The sequence below is a fragment of the Lactuca saligna genome, chromosome 7, assembly GCF_052625555.1.
Source record: "Lactuca saligna cultivar CGN05327 chromosome 7, ASM5262555v1, whole genome shotgun sequence".
In the NCBI taxonomy this organism is placed as follows: Eukaryota; Viridiplantae; Streptophyta; class Magnoliopsida; order Asterales; family Asteraceae; genus Lactuca; species Lactuca saligna.
This window is the reverse complement of record NC_136423.1, coordinates 53,356,181-53,383,199: the sequence shown is the minus strand read 5'-3', so window position 1 is coordinate 53,383,199 and position 27,019 is coordinate 53,356,181. Positions and strand designations below refer to the sequence as shown.

The window sequence follows — 27,019 nt, the reverse complement described above, 5'->3', positions numbered from 1 at the left end:
CTTAAATAGGGCTTAAAACCCTCAATTTAGGGTTTTGGCACCTGAGTGCATATGCCCTGCATACTCTTAGTTGGACCGGTATACTAGGTTGAGCATTCGCAATTCATATGAGCTAGTACACCCAACATACATCTTGTAGGCCCAACATACTAGGCTAAACCCAGAAACCTTCTAACTTCCGAAGGCCATAACGTTTTTCTAACTCCGATTTCGACGTTCTTTATATCCATGGAAAGGTATTGAAGACCCCCACAATATTATCCAGATATCTTGGACTAAAAACTTCTTGAAAAAAATATCTCACGTAAGGCCCCAGCCTATGACTTTCCCTTTTTTACTCTTCGGCCCAAAACATTATTCAAAGATTAGATCTCTCCACCATCATTACCTCTTCCTCAATGACTAACTTTGCCTCCTTTAGGCCCAAAGCTTTTACAAAATCGACTCAGGACTCTGAATCACAAAATGACCCAGACAGGGTGTTACAAAAGCCTTTTAAACTTTATGGATATATAAGTGATTTTATTTATAATATAATTGTGGACCTATTTTAGTATTGGATTTTGTTTGAATTTATTTTATTTTTATTACTTAATAACTAATATCACCAAATAAAGGAATTTAACTCTTCTGTGAGTACTCCGACACCAGTTCAATTAAAAAAACACTGCCCATCAATTTTCGATATCCCACCATCATTTTGTTATCCCACCTACTAATTTCCGTTATCCCACCATGTGACTATGATTTCAATTCGAAGCTACTCTTTGTGAATGCGACCACTTTAGAAATTTAGAAACCACCGATCTAAAACCCTAATACCATAAAACAACATGAATTCTCAACGTTATCACCACTATTTTCACTTGAGCCACAATAATCAAAAGTTCCTAATACTCTGAAACAACATGAACTTGAATCTTTATCATCACTAACTAAAGCCACGCTATTGGGGTACCATTTCGATTGATACTCATTCCGCTTAGGGTTAATATTGGATTGATGGTTGTTGTCATTTTTTTATCTTGTTAATTATAAACGAGTGCAATATATACAATGTTTGGTTCAAAAAGATAAATCATCTTAGAGTTTGAAAACTTAACAAGTGTACGAAAATGCCTCAAATTTGTCTAAAGATACAACCTGTAACAATAAGTGGTTGCTTTCTTGACATCATTATATGATTTCTGATTAACTCCTTCATTTTTTAAATGCATAGGAGTCCCTGAGTATGATAGAAATAACGTTGTGAGAAACCTCATTTATGGTCCCAGAGGAAAAAAAATATCAATATTGTTAAGTGACTGATGTTTATGATTACATACTTCTATTTTCCTTCTTAATAAGCCCATGAACGTATTTTTTTCTATTACAAGTTACATTTATCAGTGGTTTTAATGGACAAAATTCTTAATAAATAGGGTTAATATGTTGTTTCTTACTAATAATCATTTGACAAGTTGTCCCCTAGTTCTTTCAGGAAATAATTTGATTGCTATATTGACATGTTTTTTTATCAGACTTCCATTTTCATTCATATCTAGTATAACATTCTACTTTCATCTATTGTGGATTACTTTTTTCAATATATTTGTTGGTCTAACTTTTGTTTTTCAATCTAATTATTGGTTTCATTTTTCGTATAACATCCTACTTATATTTCCTGTCCAATAATGGTTTAGTTAGTTTTTGTTTCTTATTCATCTGTTGGTTTTGTTGTTCAATATAACATCATTCTCCCATTTTATATAAAGTAGAAAATAGTGTCCAATGTTTGTTTAGTTTTTTATTTATTTTTCTTTATTCATTTTCATTTCTATTGATATAAAATCCTACTTATATTTTCTGCCCCATAAAGTGGTTGTAGAAATTCATCGTAAATTAGTGAAATGATTTCTTTATTAGGGTATATTAAGTTAAAAAAAATAATCTCGGTTTTATATAAGGGAACCGGGTTGTATTTGCTTAATAAGCCCAATTGTAAAACCGGTTCTATTTGATTTCACCGATAGGACTCGCCCCATAAAAACTCGGTTGCAAATTAAGTCCTTTGTAATATTTAACCGGTCCTTTTAGCTTTTTTGTATTACTTCCAAATGCTTAAAAAAGAAATAGTGCCATTTAGAAAACATGGTATTGCTATTGGAATCCATTCCTGGATCGATTCTAAAATCCCAAAATAAGCATTGTTCTTGCTCTAGGACATAGTCAAGGAAATTTGGCTGGGTAGCAGTTGTTTTTCACTAGTGATATTATTAAAAACAATATAAAATTAATATGAAGAAAGATAAATATATATTTTGAAGTGTTTGATCAATAACCTTTATTATAATATATAAGCTTTACCGTCTTAAAGACTTATAGATTATAGTAATTTTAAATTTTATTCTATTGATAAGTAACTTTTATTATAATATATAAACTTCACGGTCTTAAAGACTTATAGATTATAGTAATTTTAAATTTTATTATACTGTAAATTAGGTATAGTATTAAGTCATGTTTATTCTTAAGTAGGGTTTGCAACCCCATGTGTTGCTGCGGAGAACATGTATTCGTTTGAAAAACATAGTCCGCATGCATGAAAGTGAATACATACAATAAAAAAAAATAAAAAAAATTAAAAAAAAAGTAACAAAATGCTAATTTGTAAAAATTAAAAAAAGAATTTAAAAACAAAGATGTAATAATGAATTTTTTCTTAGATTATTAAGTCTGAAAAAAAAAATCATTTAACAAAATTGTGAATCGAGTTGTAAGAAAATAATTTATCAAGGATTTCTTTTATAAAGCATATAGAAACAAATTTGTAGAAAAGCTAAGGAAAAATTATATAAAAGATTTAAAGTAATTAATAAAACAAATATTATTTGGATCAAAACTGCAAAATAATAAAAGTTGAGGGGATCATAAACTTGGTCTAAAACTGCAAAAACGAAAAGTTGAAAGGTCATACTTGGTCGGGTTAGGTTTCATAAAGATATTTAGTTTAAGCCCAAAGATGTATGTGATTATATGCCTAATTTTGATTCAAATAACTTCATTCATTATTAGATTATTGATACAAACTAAAAAGATTACAAACTAATCGTTTAGTTTTTAGAATCAACATAAAAACCAATATTGGACAAGGACTTGATATCTATAATATAAATTACCTTTTTTCCACTAAAGACAATATTTAGATCCTATAGGCGTGAAAAATCAAACATGCTTTCCAAAAGTTAGACTTTTAGTTCATTGATGTACCAAAAACCCAAAAACAAACAAATAAACTAAAAATCACATTTTTATCACAGTGATACATTTTGTCAAATAGTTGATAGGCATTTAAAAAAAAAAAAAAAAAAAAAAAAAACTTTGATATATTGATGTCAATACGATAAGACATCCTAACGCACAAGAACTATTTTTGTTAAACAAAGACAATAATAACAACTACAAGAGAAGCTGAGAAGAACTCGTAATAAGAACTTGGTTCATTGCCAAAATTCATAACAACGTCATCAACCCATCATAAATACGAAAATAAACAAGCATACAAAAGAAATATGCACCGTGTATTATGTTCTTCCCTACCCGCAAACCAAACTACCATATCTATAGTATGTTAAAATCTCTGTAAATCGCATAAATTTTTGATAATTTCAGATGTTAAAATCCCTATAAAAATCATGGTCCAAAAGATGGAATGGAGATTTAATATATCGGTGCCTTGTTCACCAAACAAGACATTTTGGGTATGTTTGGATTAGTTTTTTTACACCTAAAGTGATTTTTAAGAAAAATGGTTATTAATGTAGGGCTCTTAGGATGAGTTATTTTAAAAAGTGTTTGGATAAGAAAATTTGCTTTTTCTGGAGTAAAATGGTTTAAAAAGCTAAAAAACTAGAATTTTTCAGTTTTTTCTTTTTCTATCCAAAAAGCTGTTTTAAAAAGTGTTTTTTAAATACACAAACATTTTTTTAGTTTATTAGCTTTTTGAAAAGCTAGCTATTTTAAAAAGTTATCTCAAACATTCACTTTATAGTTTTAGAGTATAGCCCAAATTAGTTGATGGCCTTATATATTAAAATTTCTTTTGATCTTAAAAAAGGCCTATGTATATTAGTTTTTTTTTCTTTTCTTTTTTTATTTGTATCGTTGGGGGGCACTGCCCCCACTCTTGTCCTCTTAGATCCACTCCTGTGGTTGAGTCGGGTTAATTTTTCGACCCACATGTTTAAAAGAAAAAATAAGTGTGCATGTTTAAACATAATGCCCTAAGACATGTTTAAATTGTAAGGGATATAAAATGCTACAACTTTAAGAATGGACATTTCGTAAAATTCACATTTTGGAACAGTTGTAAATTCATTAAAATCTCAAAATACAAGCACACATTTATTCTCAAATCATATCCTACATGATTCTTTACATCACATCAACATAATTAAAAACATTCCAAAACACACCAATCTATTATTTTAACCTTTCAAAATCTATGAGCATTGGAAGCCGGATGGAGACTTCTTTCCACAATAGTTAAGCAACACGCTCAATGAGACAGGAACATTGAGGTTGATTCCCAAGATATTAGCTTTAATGGCAGTGCAAAGACAGACTGCTGCATCAAGATCTGCGAGGCCAGAAAGGAGGGAACAACATGGTGTCTTTGATGGGGTTCCGATGACTATAGGGAGAAGGTTGTTGAGCAAATTAGCACACACACCCAATTTTAGAGTGTCTTTTGGGCAAGTGGCTTTGGGAGGGTTTGAAGGTGTTGTAGGTGTTGGTGGTTTTGAAGGGGTTGGAGGTTTTGAAGGAGTTGGAGGTTTTGGTGGTGATGTGCAATGGCACCCTGGTGATGGTGGTTTTGGTGGAGGTGGGCAGCCTTTTGGGGTACTATTAGAGGATACAAGAGTGAAGAAAAGAAGGTTTAACGTAAGGAGAAAAGCTGTTGTTGCCAAAGCTCTTGAAGCCATTTTTAATGCTTTAGCTTCTTATAGTTGGAATGTGTTTGTAGTTTGTTTTGTGTAAAGATATACAAAGTACTTACGTTATTTATAGATGGAAATCCTCAGTTGCTTGCCACTAGTTTCATCCCGCTGTTTGATAATCATGCAAGTAGCTTAATATATTTATTCCATTATATTCCTCTAAAAAAAAAATAGTTTCAACGAAAGTGACATGAATTTCATCATAAATGTTCATGAAACCCATCCACATGACGTTTTTGTAAATTCCATTCGTCGTCAAAATTCCATTCGGTGTAAAGAAGAAATGATAGTTACACTTTGTTTTTTTTTAAAAAGTATTTGTACAAAAACATAATAGCAACTTTAATTTTTTATTTCTTAAAAACAGAAATTGCATTACACAGTATTTATATGTTCGATCTAATTAAAGTGAAACATTTAATACATGCATGAGTCTTTTATATAAACTAGTTTTGTGAAGCATTGTTACATCGAAATCAAATTTAGGATTTATAATTATTTTGTATAACATTTTTGGAGCCTAATTTTGGATTTTTTTATAGATATTTATTTGACAAATATTATTAATTTCTGTTCACGTTTATTATGTTAAATGAATATCAATAAAAATCCCAAATTAGGAAACATATATAAATTAACATGCTATTCTGTTCACGTTTAATATAAAAGTACCGTGATTCTGTGAAGTTTGAAATACAGTTTCCGATTTTAAGAAACATATGTAAATTAACATGCTATTATATTTATTAGGTTGCTATATAAAAACTTTTAGAAAAATGTAAGTATTCTTAGACAGTGAAGTATGTACAGAACCAAATCGTTGTCAAACAGGACTTTAATGCAAGTGGGTTAAATCTTTGGATTTCATGCAAGTGGGCTAAATCTTTAGGGGGGGGGGGGGGGGGGGGGTTGTTGTTGTTTCAAACCTGGTAATTTTACATTATTAATAAATATTAAATACTTATTGTTATTTTTAAAAAAGAAAACCCTTAATTCACTTATAAAGCAATCAGGACCATGGATTGTGTTTTATTACTATGTTTTCCACACTTAGATCAAATTACTGACATCATCATTTCCAAATAAAATTCAAACACAATTACATTTAATTATAGAATCTGTAATAATTATAGAATCTTTAAATTTAGTAATTATATTATCAATTGAAACATATCATTCTATTTATATACATGATATAAGTTTCTTTAATTAATATTGTTCCTAATTTAACTTCATTATTTATAGGTTTTCATTTCCAAATTCAAACCCGTTTATATTTTATTTATTTATTTGTTTTTTTTTAAATCTCATTAAACAAAAATATCAATAATTAAGTTATTAACCTATGAAATACAATCTAATCCCATTAAATCAGCAAAATATTTAAGACTCAAAATTAAATTCAATATTATTCATAATTTATCTCACAGTATATCTCACATAAAATGAATCAATTTGAGACAATTGTTTGAATTTTAAAACTTATTAAATAAGAACGTCAATTAATTTGAAGTTTTGAATTAATATAGCTGAAATCTTTTTTTTTTTCCAGATGAATAGCCGAAAATCTCCAAACTGACATCTTAGGATCCTAATTTTTTAGAAGATAATGATTTCCTTATTCAAAAACACCTTATATATACGATTACACTGAAGTGGTTATTCTTACGATTTTAGATTGAGTCCTATGATTTACAGTGTTCTTCTTGAGCAATCTTATTCTCCGGTTCTTTTTCCAAGCTTTTACTTTACAGTGTTCTCCTTATTCTTCTTCAATTTCTTGCATTTCGCAAATAACTCAGTAGGTCTTTACATTTCCCAAAATTCGACTACAAGAAGTCATGGATGCACTTCTTGAATCAATCATCTAAACCGAATTTTATTTGTTAGTTGGATGTAGTGATCAAAATACAAGATTTGTGAAAGCTCATTATTATTTATTAGTGTTAACCTTTAACAAATTATGAAACTAATATTATATTTTTGTTGGTAACATGTTTTTTTGTAATAATTAATTTGATCGGAATATATGTATATGTGATTGGGTGTAACCTGAAAAATCATATTTTAATTTTTATAAGAAAAAAATACTTTGAAATCAACCAAATTACAATGTCTGAATTTGATGTTTATGGTTATGACAATTCACTTTATTTGTAATGTTTATCAAATTATTTGCAGAATTTAATGTTGTCGGTACATGTAACAACTTATTATTGTTTTCAGTTTTACATGACCAATATAAAAAGGACCATATGAGCCTCCATGGGGATTGGTACACCGAACAAAGTTAATTCATAGAGCTACTACACAACATGTTTTAATCAAGAAGTCGCATTATGTTGTGATAAAACAAAGATCACATAGATCATTTATGTTAAAAATTATTGTATTAAAAAACCAAATTGCTCTAATATATATTAAATATTTTTATCTAATAAGTTTGGTTCAAAAACTCTAAAAATGAATCTAACTAACATTTTTTTTTTTATTAAAATTCAACCTAAAACAAAACCACCTATTAATGTGATATATATTTAATTTATGTTCCCGTGTTAAACGCGGGTCATAACCTAGTTTTTCAATCAATCCTCAATCTACATAAAATACAACTATTTATGTTTTTTTTTATTAATTTATTAGTTTTAATATCATTATTTTATAATTTTTCAATTAATATTCTATATGCTATAAATAATTAATATTATTATTATTCATTTTTCTAGAATATAATAAATAATAATTTTATATTATTGATTTAGTTAATATTGTTTTTCTTAACTATTATGATTAATTTACGACTATAAATAGAACTATTGTTTATTATTTATGGACACTACTACTAATATTTAATTTTAAAACGAATCTATTTTATTACTAATTGATTATGGTTTGGAGTTTTTTAATTTATTCATAATTATTAACAGTATTTTCATTATTCTTTTATAACACATTTAAGTATTTTAATCTTTGGTACCAAACAATAACTTAAATTTTATATAGCTCTATTAATTTAAAAGAATAACATATCACTTCATATAACTTTTACAAAATTCAAAAAATTATTCATCACTTTTTTTATAATTTCCAAAAACAGCATTACACTTATAATTTTTACAAATTACAAAAAATAATTCATCACTTTTTTTACAACTTATAATTTCAAATAATAAAACATTACTTCGTTTTTTTGACTTTTACAAAATTCAAAAAATAATTCATCACTTTTTATAGATCTTGTAATTTGAAAAAATAACATATCACTTCAACTATAACTTAAATAAATTTAAAAAAATAATTCATCTCTATATAAATGTCATTTACTACACAATTATACTTACCATTACTCATCTATTTATAATTCTCAATTCCTACTCCTAGAACTTCTGTATCAATTTTCATCAATATAATGACGAGTTTTCAATTAAACGAAGGAAATAAAGTTGTCAATAACTCGTCAGAATTTTCTACAAAAACGGTATTAGCATATATTTTATCTTCATAAATTATCAAATGACATTATGAATTTTGATATATTTAAAATCATTTTTTGATAAAAATAGCTCCTTAAAAATTAAAAAAAAAAACAAAAAAAAAAACTATGTTTATATATATATATATATATATATATATATATATATATATATATATATATATATATATATATATATATATATATATATATATATATATATATATATTAATGTAATGATTAGTATAGTTTAGTGAGTAGTTGAGAATGATTCCCACATTCTCATTCTTTTTTATTTTCTAAATTGAACTTTTATATATATATATATATATATATATATATATATATATATATATATATATATATATATATTATATATATATATATATATATATATATATATATATATACATAGGGTTAGATTATTTTGTTTTTACTAAGTATTGTATGCCAGAATGCACAGATCTGGACCAATGGATAAAATTAATCAATGGACATGATTTGAGAATGTATGATATTACAATGGGGTAACATATAGCATATAATCACACAAATTTTAAGCAAAAGGGTATTTTGGACAATTAACTACATTTATAAAAGGAAATTTTCGGATTTTTAGGGATGATTAATTATAACAATACACAATTACAGAACGTGTATGTTACAATATTCATTTTAACATTTTACACATTCATAAACTTTAAATAGCATATTTTCCCCTAAAAAATTTATTTATTTTAACATTTTACAATAAATTTAAATATTTAGTTTTAGTAACGTTTCATAAGTTCTTCAACATTTATTGATTGTTCGAACTTCAAAATCACATCTGAAAGAATTGACTTTGATATTTTTAGAGCAATACCAAAAGTGCTTAATACGTTGATGAAACATCTCAAAACAGTCTGAACAATCAAAAATATGTATGCGTCTCTGTTGCTTTGAATTTTGGTAGTGTTTTCTACTCAAAAGTAATAAACTAAATGTCTTGTGAGTTCAATCTTCCTCAAATCAATTCTCAAAATTGATTACTCATTAAAGTCATACATAATTAAATAACATATTTAATTTTGAAAACCACTTTACAATTTTGCCCTCACATACTCAGTCGTTCGCCAATGTGGAACTAGCCCATTTGGTAGAGGTGGATGCCTTTTAGATAGGAGGTCTTGGGTTCAATCCTAGGCATAGACGAATTACTAACTTGATGAATTTAACATCTAACAACTAACTAACCGTTCAAAAAAAAAAAACATACTCACTTGATGAATTTAACATCTAACAACTAACTGACCGTTCAAAAAAAAAATATTCACTTGATGAATTTAACATCTAACAACTAACTGACCGTTCAAAAAAAAAATATTCACTTGATGAATTTAACATCTAACAACTAACTGACCGTTCAAAAAAAAAAAAAATACTCAGTCGTTGATATTATACGAAAAGATCTCAAACAAATAAGAACCACCATTGTTCCAAAAAAAACACTTCAATTAACTTTCTTTTAGGTGGTTGTTTGATGGTGAACTGAAAATTTATGAAGCGGTATAATTGTAAATTGATAAATATATTAATTTGAAAACATTATAAAATTGAAAAAAAAAAAAAAAAACGTTTAAAATATGATTTTGATAAATATGATATTTTGATGTTTAGAATTGATAAATGTAATATTTTGAATTTATAAAGGATAAATATGATATTTTAGTTTATGGTTGATTAAATACGATATTTTGATGTTTAAGAAATACATATATAAAATTATCCCTTAAAATTATATCTACAAAAATGCAAGGTAGGATAATTTATAAAAAAATATTGCCAAAGTGAAAATCTTGTTAATTTTTATTTTTAATAGTTTCAAAACCTTTTATATATATATATATATATATATATATATATATATATATATATATATATATATATATATATATATATATATATATATATAGAGAGAGAGAGAGAGAGAGAGAGAGAGAGAGAGAGAGAAAGAAAGAGATGATTAGATTATTATATTATATCAATTGTGCGGATATAGATTTTAATATGTATTAATCATTTTAGTTATTTTAATAAAATGATTAATAAATATTATTGAATTAAAAATAATTAAAAAATACCATTTAATTTCACTATAAAGGTGTTTTAATCAATTGAAATAAATTTTAAAAAGGAAAATCTCTGATTTTAGGAGATAATTAATTATCTTGATTTAAAATTTTGATTTTTTAATTAAATCAATTCTAATTCTAACATAGTTTTTAATTATAGCCGATTTTATTCTATCATAATGAAATTATGTTAGAATGATATTTTATATGAATGTCAGGATACATATTTTTGACATAATACATATTTTGATTAAATTAACTTGTTGACATAAATCTTGTGTATGTCACACCCCAGTCAAAAGCAGAATCACCGTGCGATTGACATAAATCGACATAAATCGAATATCACAAACATAACATGTATTGATTAACACAACCACTTAAGGTTTTACAAAATATAGGTCATAATTATATCTTACTTTATTACATGGTTCATGATAAATCTTCAGTAACAGGAAAAGATAGCACAAAATATAATTTATAACAAAAACACAAGATGATGGTCTCATTCTCTTCGTGTGGATTCTGTCTTAATTTCCTGAGAATACTTGTTAAGACACGTCAATGACTTTGTTGGTGAGTTTTACAGGTTTTTGACTCCATAAATCTTTATAAAAAATAAATTTATTTAAATATTTTAGTATAAAATAATGAGAAGCTTTATCCTTTTTAAGACATAAAAATAGCCATTTTCCACCATAAAATTTCCATTCCATGACTGCGTAAATCTTATGAAAACTATTAATCAATAAGTTTATGGTGCCAAATTGTCTTATCTTAATTATTATAATGGATTGTTATATTAGTTAGTTTGAAAACCAACCGAAGATTAGTAAGGCAATTCTTTCTTACTATCCTTAATTCTTATCCGATTCGTGGAGTAATTGATCCATGTATGAATACTATATCGGTTCCATATAAGATTGAGATAATTTCGGGATTTTATAATGAAGTCATATTTTGCACCGACTTCATAATAGGGCGTGCTAAAGTAATTCATCTCGTTATAGCACGTGGTAATGTTCATTGATCTAAATATCAGCGCCTAAATTTGTCCCGTCAGACGGTCGAACCATATTAGATCAATAATATGATACTTATATTTGTTGTTAGTCGTTCATTTTGGATTAACGGTTATAAAATGGAGGGTTTCTACTAAGAAATGAAATCTTAGTTTTCGCCAAAACCAAAAATAGTTCATAAAAAGGAACCTGATCAGTATACTAATTTATAATAGTCGAATTAGGTTTTGACTATTATATGTATTTATCGTTAGGTAACACAACCATCAATGTATTTATGCCTTCTTATAATACTTATTATTTTTCATAAGATTAATATATGTTGTATTGATACTTGAACAAATTTACGAATGTTATCACACCAATTATTCTTATGATACCTCAAATGTATATATAATTGTGTGATCCATTTTGTAATTTATGATTTTTTAAGGTTTCCATTCTCGATGAATTGGCATAAGTAATGACCATCTCGATTTCTGTTAGAATAGTATATGTTTATTGATAAATGACGAAACTGCAATACCATTTTTCCTTTGCCGATAAATACCGTATATTGATATATTGTAATTCGGCATCGTCCTTGTTATAATAGTTAACTAAACATGCATATATAATGCATTAAGACTTTTCTTGATTATATGATTATTACACCACTTATTATCATAATAAGCATGATTAGGATAATTCATACGTTTTCTACTTTTCTTTCGGTATAATAACCCCATAATATCATAAACTTCCATGCTTCATTTATCTTTAGAAAATAACTTATTTTTAATTAATTAAGCATAAAACTATTTAAAAATAAAATAAAATATTATATTTACTTTTATTCATACAAAATACTTAGGCACATACCAATGACATGTTATGTTCCAATATATGTCTATGTAAATCAATTAATTACAACAATACGTTAAAATAATATAATATAAAAAATTATATTATATTTACACATCGACTCATTAGTTGAGATGGTTGATATTATATGGTTTTAATAGATGTCAACATTATATATATTTTTAAATATAAAATGTTTGATATCAACTTTGTATAACAATATTAATTCAAATTTAATAACACCCTATTTCAGTAATATATATATATATATATATATATATATATATATATATATATATATATATATATATATATATAATTGTTTTCACTTATAATTTTAATTTATCCATATAAAATATATATTTCAATGTATATACATCAATAGATTTAAAAATAGTGCATATTATACAAATGAATTTTTATTTTTATTTTTTTGAAACAACCTACAATTTATTAAACTACAATACTTGGTAAGGCACCAAGAGGAAAAAAGTTACAAGCACTTAAACGTAAAACAAATCCAGTCACCTCAATTAATTTCTTTCAAGAAATCAAATATCTTTTTTTTTTTCTTCTATCGTCTTCCTACACTTATGATTATGACACTTGTAATATTAAGTAAAATTAATAAAAAAAAATTTACACTTATCATTATTTAAAAGTAGCAGAAGACGTGACTTCACGACAACTTTGGGGAAGTGGTGGAGTTTAGTGCAAAATGGGGGGATTGTTTGAAGAGGAGAAAAAGTCTCATTCGCATATATTATGTTGGTGATTTTATATCATCAATATTATTTAAGTGTAATACGATTAAATTTGTTGACCAAAAGTGATCTTGTTGAATATTGAACACGTTAAGATGGTGTAGGAGTGCACACTAGTTCAAGTTTTTCAAGATTCAAAGTACATTGTTATTTAGGAGCGAAGCCCGTAAACGAACGGGGTTCCGGGGGCAACGCCCCTGAGAGCGGGGTCCCAAGGGCGGTAGCCCCTGGTGGGGTCCAAGGGGCAGAGCCCCTGGTTGGTTTAGTAGTTTTATGACAGTTTGTAACTGTCTATTGACAGTTTTCAAACAGGAATGATATATCTGTTTTTTGGTCATTTTTCTGGTACATCTTGAAGAACATTTTCACATACATTCTCAGATTTCATTATCTGAATTTCATCCAATTGAGTGTTCGATCTGTACCATCGAAATACTTCAATTTGATAGTGAATCACGACTTTCAGAGAATTCAAGCAATCTATTCATCCCCTATTTTCTAACATATTATGGAGCTGCATGGTTGATATGGAAGCCTGTAAGGCGAGGTATGATTGGATTTTAGAAAAAAATGGGATATCTCCAACAAAGGTGGTTAATAATGTGAAATCCGTAGTTCATTTAGATGTGGATTGATTGGTGTGTTAACCTTTTTATGTAAATATTTTTAGCCATCTCCTCTTTGGCCCCTTCAAGTTCCTTGCTAGAAGTTGGTCTTTATTTATAATATTTATGGGTTCCAAAAAAAGTGGAATGAGATAACAAGAATAAATATAAGCGTATTTAATTTCTCATTTTTAAAAGAATAATTCCCTTCCATAACGTATAATTAAAGTCGGTGTTGCTTCTTTTGTGGTCAACGCTAATGGGAGTTTGACTTTCTTCGTTCTCCTCGATCTTTTCTATTTAATTGTCGCACTAAAAACATGCAAACAACTATATGTTTGTAATCTGAACTTAAGTTTGGTTGGATATAATCACATATCATGTTATAGACTCTTATGATAATATATAAGCAACATATCCTTGAAGAGTTATAGAGTACCATAAATTCAGAATGTATTCTATTGTAAATAAAGTAGATTATTAAGTTACATTTATTTATTTTGTATGTTAGGAGGTTTTTTTGGAGTTGATATTTTTTTTAAAGTCACTAAAATTTCAAAATATAATACACAACTTTATTATGGAATCATATCGTAATTGATTCTTTACATCGTATTAAACATAAGAAAACACATTCCAAAACACAACAATCTATAGTTATAAGCTTTCAAAATCTAGGTGCATTGGAAGCCGGATGGGGACTTCCTTTCACAGTAGTTAAGCAACACGCTTAATGAGATAGGAACATTGAGGTTGATTCCCAAGATATTAGCTTTGATGGCAGTGCAAAGACAGACTGCAGCGTCAAGATCTGCGATGCCGGAAAGGAGGGAACAACATGGTGTCTCGGATGGGCTTCCGATGACTATGGGGAGAAGGTTGTTGAGAACGTTACCACACACACCCAATTTGAGAGTGTCTATTGGGCAAGTGGCTTTAGGAGGGGTTGAAGGCGTTGGAGGTTTTGAAGGTGTTGGAGGTGTTGGAGGTTTTATGGGTGTTGGAGGTGTTGAAGGTTTTGTGGGTGTTGGAGGTTTTGAAGGTGTTGGAGGTGTTGGAGGTTTTATGGGTGTTGGAGGTGTTGAAGGTTTTGTGGGTGTTGGAGGTTTTGAAGGTGTTGGAGGTTTTGGTGGTGATGTACAATGGCATCCTGGTGATGTTGGAGGTTTTGGTGGAGGTGGGCAGCCTTTTGGGGTACTAGTGGAAGATACGAGAGTGAAGAAAAGAAGGTTGATCGTAAGGAGAAAAGCTGTGGTTGCCAAAGCTCTTGAAGCCATTTTTAAAGGTTTTGCTTCTTATAGTTGGAAAGTGTTGTAGTTTGTTTTGTGTAAAGATATGCAAAGTACTTGCAGTATTTATAGATAGAAATAGCTTCATCACTGTTTGATAAATAGCATAGTATATTTATTCATTTTATTAATATTACAAAATTAATTTGAACGAAAATGACATAATTTCATCATATAAATGATTATATATAAAACCCATCAATCTCGAAATTTTTCAAAATTCCATACGGATGTTAAGAAATGTAGGCATTCGTGTTTAGTGAAACATTGTAACATCAAAGTCAACTTTACAATTTATAATTATTTTGGCACTTTGCATCTCAGCCTAATTTGAGACTTTATACAAATACTCATTTGACAAATATCTTTTTTTGGCACCTTTAATATTATTAGATTTGTTGTTATTTTTCATTAATCTCATCGCCAATACTTATTTCCAGAAAACCTTATAAATATAATTTTTTGCAACTAGATGTGTGTCCGCGCAAAATGGGGACGATAAATATCTATTTTGGCGAATAGTTTTCTTAAGGAGAAATGTTTATTAGATTTTATTTTAGTTATTGTGTAAAAACAATTCCTAGTTTTAAATAAAATGATTATGCAAAGTACCGGTGTCTTTTTTGTAAACAACACTAAATTAATACCAATGTCTGGTATATAAGAAATTTAAAATAATTTATATAAACATGAATTAAATATTTTTAAAAGGGTACATTTGATAAAAGAAGTGTTATATGAGAAAAAGATTTTGAATTTAATTATTTGTTTCGCTGTGGTATGCATGATTACGAAAGTACGTATAAAACCAAAATCATTGTCAAAACAAGACAATAGCGTTCCATGCAAGTGGGCACGTGGTGAAAACAAACGGCTGCATGGAGCAATTAAGGATAGACTTGACGGTGTAGTGGTGATTTCCCCGGCGGCAAGTCGAGGTGGACATTGTTACCGGCGGTAGATACCATCCCCGGTGGACTTATCGCCGGCAGCATTACGCCGATGGCAAGCTTTTGACGTCGTTCAAAAAAATGGATCGTTGGAGATCGTACGGTTGCATTTTATGTCCGTTGGAGTGTTTCATTTTTTTTAAAACCAAATAACCGCTATATACAATCATATTTTTACCATTTAATCTAAACAAACTACAAATCTTTTACTCTTAAAATGTCTTCTAACAGCCCAAATTCTTCCGACTCTTCCAACCCAATTGCACTCTTCAGTTACGATCAGTCATCATCACCGACTTACAAAACACACACTACTAGAAAAACAGCATTTTACGACGCTCATTGCGCGTCGTAAAAGGCTCAGACGACGCGCAAATGCGCGTCAAGGAAGGCCCTGACATAAAGAGAGACGACGCGCTTTTGCGTGTCATCTATAGACGACGCTCATTTATGACGCGCATTTACGACACGCATTTACGACACGCAATGTATATCAATGAAGGCGCTGTCATAAAGAAAGACGACACGCATTCGTGTGTCGTAAACTTACGACGCGCATGTTAATGACACGCAATGCGTATCAAGAAAGCCCTTGTCAAGAAAGGTCATGTCATAAATGAAGATGACACACATTTTTGCGTATCATCATTTTAAATGTTTAAAAAAACATATTATTCATAGATTTACTTATTTTCAAATTAAATTTGTATTTAATGTTTCATAATAGAAAATAAAATATCATATACAAAAAATAGAATCCATTGCATAAATTTAATGTCATACAAATAATCGTTCCATGGAAATATAAAACAAATCAATAGAAGCTGTAACAAAAATTTACAAACGAATTATATACGAAAATACAATCCATTGCCCCTTTGCTTATTCAAGATCAACCAGCAAGTAACTAACTAATCTGTACAAATTCACCCTTGTTTCTAATCTTTTTCTTAAATACTTTACAAACATAATTCATCCATAGTACCTGAACTATAGTTGCAGCCTTGTTTCTTCTTCTTCTGAACTCATCTCTTGCAACCATTGCTCTAAGCCTAGTCTGAATAGATACAACAGCTCCTTGTCAATTATGTGAAAAATACAACCGGAGAGTGGCCTACCTTAATAATAGCAACAACTAACAAAGCAGGAATGAAAGAGAAGGCAATACTCACAACAATAGTTGTAGTGAACGTATCTAGGTCCTACAAGATCATACAAATCACTATTTAAATACACACTACATATTAAGGTGTCAATATTCTGATTGCATGTACTTAATATATAAAGACTCCAACAATAAATAGATATGTTATGTTACCTTGAGACACCTTTTAAGGGGATCCAAAAGATAATTACTATTTATTCTTATAAGTTGTAACATCCCGAAATATCAAGAGTAGAGTTGAAGGGCTAAAAGAGTAAATTGGGAAAGAGTGACTCGGCGAGTCCATGTGCGGACTCGGCGAGTAGAGTCGCGACTTGGTCGCGTGTTAAGTGGCCAACTCGGCGAGTCAGTGTAATGGACTCGGCGAGTAGGTGCTGAGTGGAGAAAACCCTAATTCTCGGGGTTGAGCCTTATATAAAGATCATTATGTTTTCCTCCCAGCCTCTTTATCACCCCTTGAGCCCCAGAAAACCCTAAATCACGGAGAAGCACCATTGTTGAGTGGATTGGAGCTTGGAGAAGTAATTGTTGAAGGAATTTTGGGAGATTGAAGGCTTGGAGCAAGGGGCTTTGCTTGGATTCGAATTACATTGCAGTTGGGGCATTTCTTAGAGGTAATATCTCGTTATTGGACTGTTGTTATGTTGTTTCTTCATTTTGGGGTTTGTGGGAATTTGTCTATGGATGTAATGGGAAGACTAGAGGTTAGATCTGAGGTTGCTACCTCAGATCTGGAAGGGAGAAGAATCAGAGAGCATGAAAGTCCCTGTGTTGGAGTGTTTAGTGAAGCTTACATGTCCCAAACCCTAGCCCAATATGCAAACGGCTTAGATCTCCTTGGATTCACGTAAAGTTTGCCACTTTACGTGACGGATGAGTGGTAGGAGACTAGATCTATGTTTTGGAGCAGTTGCATTGCCTGGAATGCTTCTGAATGGATTCAGACCGGTGGTACTCGGCGAGTCACATGGGTGTACTCGACGAGTTGCTTGAAGATGAGCTGGGACTCAGCGAGTTGGAAGAACAACTCGGCGAGTAGGTTAATGATAGCCTTAGACTCGGCGAGTCTGTTCTTGGACTCGGCGAGTCTTGTCGAAGGGTCCCGATATTCTCTGGTTGAGTCGAGAATCGGTGAGTCGAGGGATGACTCGGTGAGTTGTGTGCGAGTGGACTCAGAGTTGTTGGACTCGGCGAGTCTCGGGGTGACTCGACGAGTTAGGTCGCGGATTGAGTGAAGTTCTGATTATGGGAACTCGACGAGTCACAGAGTTAACTCGGCGAGTAGGGTCAGTCAGGGGTTGACTTTGACTGAGGACTTTGATTTTGACCAAGAGTTGGCCATTGACTTTTAGGGTTTGGTCAGCGATGTGGCCTTTGGGCCAAGAGAGGGGTAAAATAGTCTTTTACCCTTAAGAGGGTGCCATGAGTGGATTGATTCTAGTCTCGAGAGTTATATTCATAAGAGTATTTGCCTTACGTGTTAGGCGGTGGCGAGATCGAGATTTAAGTGTGGGGAAATCTGCTTTCTGCTTGCCAGGTGAGTCTTCTCACTATACTTTACCTCGAGTAGGTAACTAGAGTTATGTGATCAGAGTATTTGTATGCCATATGTACATGATGTGTTGTACTGCATTACTTTTATGTGATTTATGTTGTGCATGTTTATAGAGTTGGAACCGGAAGGTTCCCAGAGTTAATTAGAAACTGAGGGTTCATAGAGTTTGGGTGCACGGACCCATAGAGTTATAGCCTCGAGTGGCTAATATGTGCTATGTGTGGCATTTTGGGGAACTCACTAAGCTTTGTGCTTACAGTGTTTTGTGTGATGTTTTTCAGGTTTCTTTCAGTATCACGGGACGGCACCAGCTTGATTGTACACACCAGAGAAAGAGTCATATTTTGGAGGATCCTGGTTTTCTATGAAAGTGAAAATGGATTTATGTTTTGTAATTTGACTATGAATGAGATTTTGAACAAGTGTTTCTAAGTATAAAATGATTATTTTAAATGAAAATTTTGTCTTGAAATTTACGGTGTTACATAAGTCAAAGCATTTAGATAATATTGTATTATATAATACTTAGAATCTTTTTGTCGTGTAACTTCGTAAAACAACAGTTATACACCCACCCACCATAGTATTCATCAATCGTCTAGTTCTTTTTTACTTAAATCCTAAATTTTTATAAATTGTTACCTCAAATATGATTTCATCTTTCTCCACAGGTGAACGAAGTTCTGTGTATATCTTTATATATCTTCTTAGAACCTATAAGTGTTGAACCTGATCAAAAAAATGTAAACATTGAAGATGGAGAATTGAATTACAATTTACAAACCAATTTAGCAAACTTTCACCGGTGACTAAAGCTACTTTCCCGCTGATCTGTCAAAAAATGCTTCATCTCAAAGAGAATGAAGGGATCTCAAAAAGAATGAAGGGGTCTTTCACAGTCTCAAAGAAAATTTTGGCCCTGTCTGTTCCATTCTTTTGTCATTCCATTCCATTCCATTCGAGTTTAAAAAGAAAAAAATAAATTCTTGATTAAAAAAAAGAGTATAGAAGTACCTTGTAAACAGGTCCAAAATCACCCTCCCTGAGCTTAGTAGCTTATTTGTAGGACTAAAGTCATCTGAAAGCTCACAACTACAACCGAAACCAAAATCCATACAATCAAACCAATATTACTCTTCTTGTTATTAAAAGGTGGATTGTTGCTCACGGTAGGGACGAAATCTGTAAAAAAAAAAAGTAAAGGGGGTTGTCTTGTCATTTTGTCAATCAAGAGCAAAAAGTTATGAAAAAACAATTTCATGAAAGAATTTTACTTGGTGTAGCACTGATTTCTGAGATCAGAGGTCCAAAATCTCCTTGAGTAGGTACACAAGTCCGTTTTCCAGTCCATAATAGATGAATCTCAAGGTAGTTATTTAAACCTCAACTGTCACTTCCCTTGAAACATGACTAAATGAACCCCCCTGCTTCCCTTTTAATATTAAAATCTTGAAAAACCCGGTTTCCCTGAATAGTGCCCAATAACTTCAACTAATTCAGGTTCACTCCAGAAAGAAGTTGTTGAAGTAGACCTAAAGTTCATAGTAAATGGTGTGTTAAAAGATCTCAGAGTGTACAGACAGTAAAAAAGTATTAAAAAATAACCTTCTATAATTCTGCAAGAAGAAAGTTAAACATTATCGCCATCTAATGATTATAAAAAACCAAAAATGAGCATACTTTCCCCTTTCTGGCCATACTTTGGGGTAGCTGCGGGGTAGTCTCCAGATGTGAATTTTGGTGAGTCTTGCATGGTTGAACCATAGCCACTTTGCCCTTCTAACATAGAAGGTCCAGCTCCTTTGCTACTTGTAGCTGGAACCTGAAAAGATGACATTAAAATTTATTGAAGCATAATCTAATTCAACATTCTTAACTAATAATTTGATTCTGAACATTTTAATTTAGGTTGAATGTTTTGGATTCAAGTTTGTCATATCCATCTAATATAATGAAGATGTGTGGATTCAATATAGGAGCAGCCCTTCTGGTCATACACGAACTACTGCATCTAAATCAATTAAGTACGTGAGAAGAGCACAAGAACCAAAATAAGTCAACAACACATTCGGAAATGAAAAAGATGTTCTGACTTGATATATACCTGCTCTCACAACCACTTCAATTCCAGATATATACCTGCTCTCACAATTATCAGAGAATAAACTTAAGGATAATGAGCTGATGAAAGTTAGGTAAATTCACAGGTATTTATATATACCTGTGAATTTCGCTGCCACTGGCAATAAAGGTGCTATTGACCCCACCAAAGCAAGAATAAATGACACATTTATGTTGCCTATGGCCCTTATATCTCAAAGGTTTTTCCCATAACCCTTCAACATCCCACATATGAATCTCTTGTATAAATTTATAAGCTCAAGTTTAGAGTAACTAAGGATGTATTTATCACATCTGGAAAACCCTAAGTATACAGACCTCATTCATTTTGTCTTTCATGCATTGGTCTGTTACACATTTTTAAAGTGGTAAAATTAAAAAAGCACTTTGGATAAGTCAAGAAGAAATAATACAGAAATCATGCAAGAAACATCATTACCTCTCTCTTTGTGGGATGCACGTTAACATCAACATGCTCGGGAGGCAAGATAAGTGACATATATATGAAAGGTTTTGATGCTTTGGGTAAAGTTGCAGCATAGATGATTTCAATTTCCCTCTTCAGAGCAGTACATTCGACTAATCTTTTTGTGAAAAAGTGAGGAAAAGTTAGGTTATAATAAGAACCAAAATATCAGGAAGAATGTCAATAAATTTGCACAAGTCAAAATTCAGAAGTTCAAGGGTGTCAATTATCACTCAACCACACTAAAGAAATAAGTGCTAGGGAATATTCACTTTTTCTTTGTTTTTTTTTGTTACTTGTGTGTGGTTTCTCAAATTTATAGGGGAAGGGTTTTGATGGTTTCTCAAAGTTGTGTGATACATAACACATACCATTGATGAAGAGAACCATGGTAGTCTTCTTTGCAGAGTAACTAGAGTCATATATAAAGCCATCCATTTCAAAAACTGAAGTAGATGGATTAGCATCTGAAGCTAGCCTCTATCTTCATCAGACTGCGAGCAACTGAGACTCCATACACAGATATGATTGCATCCAACCTTGTAGACATAGCAACTGAGTGAACATCGGTTGCACCAGCTCCATGCTAAGAATCATATAGTCGATATGTACAAGACATTAAAACCAATATTAAAAAATGTATGCAGTATGCCTCCCAAAATTATGGAAAAAAACAATTATTAGTTTCAGATGCATGCAAAACAATTAGTTAAACTACTCACCTTTCTGCAGAAGAAGCTCACATTTTTATGATGAATGGCAAACCGACAAAGTAGGTCAACAATTTTTGGATAATCATCAGTAGAGTTCTAGAGAGTTTTCCTTCGTGCAATCATGTTATAAAATAAATTCTCAATCTGGTAAAAACACACACATCATCTAATCAAAAGGGGAGTAATGTCACATAATAACAGAGATTTAGTAAGATCAAAATTCACCTGTCAATGAAGCTCATTACCATGGAATTCTCATTTTTTCGATTACTAATCACATATGAATGCCAAGTCGCTGAAAATGGAATGAAGCCATTAGGAATGTCAGTTGGGTTGCTCTGCATTAGCAGATATAATTTATTAGAAAAAGGAATCGATCAGCAAATGATTAGAAAAAAAGATTGAAATAGATAACTGATTACCTGCATTGGTGTTAGGGCTTGTGTTCCCCTTGCTCTTATGCATTTTATACTTGATATTCCTCCCAAATCAATACATTCGTGAAGATACTTTGACGCAACATATCCACAGTGAACAGGCTGTGCAATAATTAAAAAAAAAAAGACTTGGTGAGCAAAAAAGATTATAAGTTCATAGAGATTTCAAGAATATCAGATTTGAGATTACCTTCTCACAAAATTTGCATTCCCCGTAACCGGGTTCGTTCAGGTGGAATCTTTCAAGAATATCAGAATTTTGGATTCGCCATTGGAGCAATCGAAGTGCACATACACATGTTTTATGAAAAACCCTAAGTCGTTGGTGTCTGAAAAAAGACTAGTCGATACCTTGTACCAAAAAACCCTAAATCGTTATAAGATAGGAATGATGCCTGAATCGCTTCCTTGAGAATCACCGAGAACAACTCCGATCAAAACCCTAAATCTTCGAGGAGTTTCAATCTCCATAACATCCGCCGCACACAATAACAGATTCATGAAAGACGGATTTTGTATGTTGATCAGGGCGGCATCAGATGGCAAGACGGTGGTTTTCATGGAGAAATTTTATTTTGAGAACATGTTGAAGGCAATGGAGATGGTATCATCGTTGTGCCGGCCTGAAGAGTCGGGGGTGGGTGAGGGGCGGAGACGATGGAGACATATATTAGAGAATAGATCGAAACGAATGTAGAAGAAGAAAGCGATGTTTAAATTTTTTGGGGATTTCATTTTCCCTCTAGGAGGAGAAGAGAGACGCGCGTTTCTAAAAAAATATATATAAAACGACATTCATAGAAGACGCTCATTTTAGATAAAGTGCTCTCCGTGTTTTTAGTTTTTTTACATTAGACACTAATTTAAGGGCATGCAATAATGCATGACCTAAATCCTTAAATTTTTTGAAGAGATAACACTTTTTTAATGTCACTCTCTTTTGCGTAACATAAATCACTGAGTGTCGTGGTTTGCGCGTCATAAAAGGTTCTTTTTCTTGTAGTGACAAATCGATCTATCAATTTACTCTCAAAATCAAATGCTTGTACGTGGTGTTCCTAGCTACTATTAACAACTCCAAATGTCACAACAATAAGTGTTTCCACCAAACGTCAAAACATTGCCACAACAATTCAAATTTCAATCCTAACAACCACGTACAACACCCCAAACGAAACGCAAACTCAATTCCAATTCCAATCCCAACTGCCATTAACACCCTCAGTCTAAAATCCCTTTCGATTCCGAACCCAAACAAGAAGATCAACCAAAAAGACAAAGGAGGGCCGAAAGTAGTAGATGGAGTCAAAAAGAAAAGACAGAATTAGCGAATTCATAGGTTGACATATCGAAAGATAATGCCATAAGGAAGAACCAATCTCATGATTAGTTTTGGATACGTGTTACTTAGTATCTTTGTAAGGGTATAGTTCAAAGTCAATATTATAGGTCGCATGACCAATGTTACTCAAATGGGCTAATGTAAACAATCTCTTCATGAATTGGAACAAAATTCACACAAACTTTAAAAAACAATGAGATGGCGAAGAAAGAGAGATGAGTTTGTTGAAAAAAACACATGTGCATTCCAAGATGACATGCTAAAGCCTTTTAAATCCATACATATTTGAGATGTAAAAAAATGTTAGATGGAAGGAACTTCAAAGCTATGAAGACATTTCTAATCATCCAAGAAGATGCAAAACATCTTCATATCGAGCTCATAACACATGTCATCGGATGGTAACATCAGCATTGTGTTTTCGAAGAAAAAAGCACTAAAAAAACCAAGTGTTGTCATCACTAGACATAATTGTAAAAATGGCCACTTTCGTTATCAAAATTATGCAGTTTTGACACTAAAAGTATTTGATAGTGCACTAGTAGTCCAATTTTAGATACCTTTTGCATTTTTGATCCAAAAACATTAACATTACAACTTGGTTGTTAATTTTTTTTAAATGATAATTTTATCCTTATAGATCATGACTGCAACCAAAGTATAAGTACCATTTCTACAACTTTACTTTTTAACTATATTCATTTATTAAATATTAGTTTTTTAACTTTTGACCTGTGATAGGTGGTCAAAGGGTTATGGTGAACACAAACAACAAGTTCGATGGTATATTGAGTACAAAAAAAAAGGAAAGAGACCAAATGAGAACAAACTTAATAGTTGGTTACCCTCCTGAGTCATTTTCTCTTTACTCATTTACAGCAAATCCCACATCATCTCCTACTGATATTAATGACTTTATGAGATTCATTCTTGCTTCTCTTCAAACATAACCCACGAAAGAACACTATTCATACACGTACAACTTTGTAATTCACTTGAATATTTATTAGAGGAATCTTGACTAAGCAGGTGCATTTCATGACTACATTTACATTTCCAATCGAATGATTTATCGTATCATGGATTCTAGACAAGTCTACAAACGAGTGGAATCACAAGTGCTGTGATTTTTTAGTTTACTTAGCTTTAAGATCGAATTCATGCGATGAGATACAACATCAATATGTACAATATCATGCTGCTTTTGCAGACATATCACCATAATATACCTTGAGGTAAACGTGTATACTGATAAATATACCTCTCATACACAATCATATCCTTTTGAAGAGAGGTGTTGACAACTAACCACAATATGCATAGCATAGACCATGTTTTAATGAAGTTATCCATCTGAAACGCTCTTCATATACGTTATAGCCAAAGAATGTTGCAATCTTTGATAATTTTGCAACTTTAATTTCATTTAACTTTTTCGGGGAAAATGACTCAGGAGGGTAACCAACTATTGAGTTTGTTCTCATTTGGTCCCTTTCCTTTTTTTTTTATTCAATATATCATCGAATTGTTGTTTATATTCACCATAACCCTTTGACCTGCTATCTCAGGTCAAAAGTCGGTCAAAATGGTTATGATGAACACAAACAACAAGTTCAATGGTATATTGAATACAAAAAAAGAAAAGGAACCAAATGAGTACAAACGTAAAAGTTAATTACCTTCAAGAGTCATTTTCCCTTTACACTATACATTTACAAATATTAAAATTTGTGCTTAAAAAATATTTTGAGGTTGTACTGTTTGCTTTTATATTATTTTAACACTAATATAACAAGAGAATATCGAAGAATTTAGCGACGGATCCAAGGTCAAAGACGGATCAAAGCGATCACAAAGCAAACAAAGCGAAATCTGAGCACGTAATTTCTCAATTTAATAACAATATATACAGATGGATTCATAACAATAATGAGCACTTTGTAGTTCTTCTCTAATTTAAAAAATTAGACTATTTGATTTATCGCTATTTTCATCCATGTTGTGGCCGACACTTATTCCACAACATCCACCCCCACCCCCTTCCTTACAAAAATATACTTTTTTTTTGTCATTCCTACTAATATATGTGCCAATGACATTAAGATCTACCACGTATTTTATGCGGGTGACTCTATAATGGTCAAAGCATATTTTTCAAAACTTCGTTACAATGCTTAATACTTTTACGAAGTGTCGCTGTGTGGGGGTAAATCCAAAATTTATGGTATTAGTGTTTTGCAAGAAGAGGTGATCGGTTTAGCTTACTCCCACCACCTCCCTCAAATTAAAAATGTCGATCTAGTTCCATATGTACAATTCCTCGCAACCATTCCAATCACCGCCTTCTTTAGAAAATGACCGCACATCGATTTCGGGGTACTAACTTCTGAAACAAAATCAAATTAAGTTTCTATAATGAGTGAAAAAAATTCTAATCAATTTTTTCTTTGATCTTTAAAATCCATTACCAATCATCAACAATAACACAAATCCTTTATGCATTTGTAGCACAATACTACTACTACTACTACTACTAATAATAATAATAATAATAATAATAATAATAATAATAATAATAATAAAAGTGTAGGGTGCATTTGATAATTTAGGAAATAGTCATGTGAATAAAATCAAAATATGGGGGTGGAGTTGTTAGCATGTACAAAACTGAGGGACCAAAGTTGCCAGAACCAAAAACTACTTGTCTCCTTCACCGTTAATCTTCTCAATGCCCTCTATTTACCGACATAGGTTTGACTTCCACATTTGGTCATGCACGACTCGTTTTGGTTGAAAGCAAATTGATACCAACCCTTTATAGATGTAACTCCAACCATAAGAAGTCAGACCTTACCCTCATTGAGGCCTAGAACCCAAGAAGGAAGGTTGTGAATCCTAGGACATCATATAGGGTTTCTCTGGGAAGAAGGGCCACCAGAGCTTGATTCAGGTCATCTCCAATTAAGGTAAATGTATAACACCTGTATCCTCAGTATAACTCTTTGAAGTTTAAAATTGTCATTTTTGAATTTTTATGTCCTACGTTGAACGTAGGCTAATCCCCTATGTTGAGCGTAGGACGAAGACGTCATGCGAGGGTTTAATGACCTACGCTAAGCGTAGGTTCATTTACGCTGAGCATAAGTACGCTGCACCAAAACCTTAATTCTCGGGGTTGTGAG

General features: G+C 31.2%; 1 protein-coding gene and 2 pseudogenes across 1 annotated transcript; all 3 read right to left on the bottom strand.

Moving 5' to 3' along the window:
• Positions 1-4,318: 4,318 nt before the first annotated feature.
• LOC145004974 (14 kDa proline-rich protein DC2.15 pseudogene) lies at positions 4,319-5,035 on the bottom strand (annotated as a pseudogene).
• Positions 5,036-14,352: 9,317 nt separating this feature from the next.
• LOC145005568 (uncharacterized) lies at positions 14,353-15,143 on the bottom strand. The gene has a single exon (XM_078964674.1). The coding sequence runs from the start codon at positions 15,074-15,076 to the stop codon at positions 14,474-14,476; it is 603 nt and encodes a 200-aa protein (XP_078820800.1). The 5' UTR covers positions 15,077-15,143; the 3' UTR covers positions 14,353-14,473.
• Positions 15,144-21,214: 6,071 nt separating this feature from the next.
• LOC145006946 (DNA mismatch repair protein MLH1-like) lies at positions 21,215-23,056 on the bottom strand (annotated as a pseudogene).
• Between the last annotated feature and the right edge of the window lie 3,963 nt (positions 23,057-27,019).

Coding starts and splice junctions, on each gene's coding strand:
- LOC145005568 (XM_078964674.1), bottom strand. CDS start 15,076: ATGGCTTCAAGAGCTTTGGCAACCACAGCTTTTCTCCTTACGATCAAC.